General features: G+C 42.1%; 2 protein-coding genes across 9 annotated transcripts in view; one reads left to right on the top strand and one right to left on the bottom strand.

Moving 5' to 3' along the window:
* The window catches only part of wdr59 (WD repeat domain 59), a 17,879-nt gene extending 16,551 nt beyond the window's left edge, over positions 1-1,328 (bottom strand). Inside the window, exons 1-2 of one of the 2 annotated variants that reach the window (XM_046031946.1) lie at positions 1,213-1,328; positions 714-838 (exon numbers count right to left, since the gene is read on the bottom strand). In XM_046031946.1, the coding sequence (XP_045887902.1) occupies positions 714-767 (54 nt within the window). In that variant the 5' untranslated portion in view covers positions 768-838; positions 1,213-1,328. Of the gene's footprint in view, positions 1-713; positions 839-1,071; positions 1,193-1,212 lie in introns of those variants that run through there. The other variant, XM_046031945.1, reaches the window with a different exon arrangement.
* The window catches only part of LOC123958552 (RNA-binding protein NOB1-like), a 13,525-nt gene extending 11,145 nt beyond the window's left edge, over positions 1-2,380 (top strand). The window contains exons 1-4 of one of the 7 annotated variants that reach the window (XR_006822117.1): positions 552-910; positions 1,032-1,101; positions 1,219-1,339; positions 2,213-2,367. Coding sequence is in view for 2 of the 7 variants with exons in the window: in XM_046031949.1 (XP_045887905.1) it covers positions 874-910; positions 1,251-1,339; positions 2,213-2,365 (279 nt within the window). In the remaining 5 variants the exon portion in view is untranslated. The other 6 variants (XR_006822115.1, XM_046031949.1, XR_006822119.1 and 3 more) reach the window with 6 other exon arrangements.
* Positions 2,381-3,127: the final 747 nt, after the last annotated feature.

Here is a 3,127-nt window from a genome sequence, read left to right as displayed (position 1 = left end):
GACCAGGTCCAGATCAAAAACCACAGAGAGCTGTCAAATCTGGACTAGATTGACGCAGAGAGGCTAAAGTTTCTTTAAAAACACTGTTTCAGATTTGTGAAACCTTTATTTGGTTTGTGAAAATGCAAATAAAAGGCGATACCACCTCGGACCAGGTCCAGATCAAAAACCACTAAACATACTGTTTATATATGTTGTTAGATTTTTGCCACCTCTGTTTTGCCCAAATTTCCACCTTAAACTGGTGCAGAAATTTTGTGTTTGTGCAGAAAGTGTTTAGTCCTGAAAATGTTTCCGGGTTCCAGATTTAGGCTGTGATGTGTGGAGGTTTGAAAATAAGCTGATCTCACTGATCTGACCGTGATTATTGGCTGTTTATATCAACAGCTGTTTCCACAGAGAGCCCTAATTTATTGATCCTTTCTCTCAGTAATCAATAACTCTCATTGGCTCCTTCTTTTCCCGCCTTTTCCTTTAACACATAGCTACAACCAGAGCACGTGCTTCCTCTGCATTAATAACTTTATTATTAAATTATAAACATTAAAGTCGATCAACTCGGCTAATCTTTGCTAAACTGAGTATTAACGTGACGTACGGCCGGTGTGCACGTTTTCCTGACGCTGTCACGTGCTCCACCACCTGTTCACCTGTAGGTTACACCTGAGCGGCCGGTCACTTTATTCTACACCTGAGCTTTCGGGCAGAAGTACCTGAGCATCCCGAAACTCCACCACCACATTCTCACTGCTCCAGCGGGCCGCCATCTTCCTGCGTCTTCTACCGTCAACAAAACGTCACGTGATCGCGATGAGACGACACGCTGCGTTCACGGTCTCTGGGAAAACCGGAAATATCACCATTTGAGGAATTATGTCCGTAAAGATACCAACAAATACGTTTAATGATGGTTTGTTTTGGCGAGTGAAGTCATATTAATAAGGCTGAGATATTAACCATTACGTGAACAACATTTAGGTCCAAATTGTAACGTTTCCTCTGGTTCAAAACTCATATAACAATGTTTTCAGCGTTTTTCTGAGGACGTTAAAGTTAATTTAGCTTACTTACTCGCGCACACAACAAACCGAATGACCTGAGGTAACTGACAAGCATAAAGTAATGTAATGTAACGTAATAAACTGATTTTTAAACACCGAGTTGATGAAGGTAACTATGACAGTGAACGAGGCTTCGTTGTGTTCTTTCTACCACGAGGCTGCTTCCTCTCTTCTGATTGGTCGCTCCAGGTGCTGGTCATCGATCCAAGATGGCGTCTTCCCTGGTGGAGCATGTTGTCGCAGATGCAGGAGCGTTTTTAAAGAAAGCCCCTCTCCAGGTGAGACTTTGTTCATGTTTGGAAACAGAAATAGAGTTTTTGATAAACGGACTGTCGGACAGTCGGCGTGTTTTCCTGGGGGTCAGTGAATCGGCCAGCGGGAAGCTGCCTCACAGGGCCGCAGCTGCGCACGCAGGCTGCTGGACCTGCTGATCAACTTTAAATACTGGTTTTATCAAGAGTTACAGATCAAGATCTTACATCCGAGTCTGACTTTACATTCCTGTCAGTTATTACAACAGTCAGCTGAGCCTTTAAATAACTTTTATTCCTCATTGCTTTATAGAAATTGCAGAATGAGCTAATTTCCCTTTTTTAAATATATTTTTCATCTTCTTACCTTTTAAACTCCATGTGTATTAAAGTGATGAAGATGTGTGCCTTCACGTCGACACAGACTGAGCTTCTACATTTGATGAAGGCCACATACTGTATAAATATAAATACAGAAATTAGATGACGCATTCTTGTTTGTTTATAAGCCAAATAAGGGAATATTTGATGTAATATACACTACAAGTCAAAAGCTTTAAAACCACCGCCATGTTTGTAGATCTCCTGTAAATCTAAGTAGTTAAAAGTGAAAAACCTTAAATGGTACCAAAGTAAGCAGCAAACTGCCAAAGCAAAAAACGTTAAGTAACCAAAACAGACATTTTCAGATCTGAAATGAACAATTAAATGAAGGAGGTGTTTACTGGACATTTCCTTCCACTGCTGCAGAATAACCAAAGAAGGTAAAGACAAAGTTTAGGCCAACAAAACTGATCAATAATGTAAATTTCAGAGAGAAAAAATTTTCAGGGAAAAGTAATGAATAAAAAACTTCAGGTTATTCTGCAGCAGTAAAAACTTTATCGGATTGTGTTGCAGGATATCGGCAGAAACATCTACACACTGAAAGATGTGGTGGACGAGATCAGAGACAAACCCACCAGGAGGAGTCTGGCCTTTCTGCCATACCAGCTGAACTTCAAAGAACCACATCCTGAACACGTCAGACTGGGTAAAGTAAACTACACCTGAACACATCTCAGACTGGGTAAAGTAAACTACACCTGAACACGTCTCAGACTGGTTAAAGTAAACTACACCTGAACACGTCTCAGACTGGTTAAAGTAAACTACACCTGAACACGTCTCAGACTGGTTAAAGTAAACTACACCTGAACACGTCTCAGACTGGGTAAAGTAAACTACAGACTGGGTAAAGTAAACTACAGACTGGGTAAAGTAAACTACAGACTGGGTAAAGTAAACTACACCTGAACACGTCTCAGACGGGGTCAAGTAAACTACACCTGAACACGTCTCAGACGGGGTCAAGTAAACTACACCTGAACACGTCTCAGACGGGGTCAAGTAAACTACAGACTGGGTAAAGTAAACTACACCTGAACACGTCTCAGACTGGGTCAAGTAAACTACAGACTGGGTCAAGTAAACTACACCTGAACACGTCTCAGACTGGGTCAAGTAAACTACACCTGAACACGTCTCAGACTGGGTCAAGTAAACTACACCTGAACACGTCTCAGACTGGGTCAAGTAAACTACACCTGAACACGTCTCAGACTGGGTCAAGTAAACTGCACCTGAACACGTCTCAGACGGGGTCAAGTAAACTGCACCTGAACACGTCTCAGACGGGGTCAAGTAAAGTACACCAGACTGGGTCAAGTAAACTGCACCTGAACACGTCTCAGACTGGGTCAAGTAAAGTACACCAGACTGGGTCAAGTAAACTGCACCTGAACACGTCTCAGACTGGGTCAAGTAAAGTACACC

Source organism: Micropterus dolomieu, linkage group LG20 (assembly GCF_021292245.1).
Source record: "Micropterus dolomieu isolate WLL.071019.BEF.003 ecotype Adirondacks linkage group LG20, ASM2129224v1, whole genome shotgun sequence".
Taxonomy (NCBI): domain Eukaryota; kingdom Metazoa; phylum Chordata; class Actinopteri; order Centrarchiformes; family Centrarchidae; genus Micropterus; species Micropterus dolomieu.
Note: the sequence above shows the minus strand (reverse complement) of the source record. Positions and strands in the feature narration are given on the sequence as shown.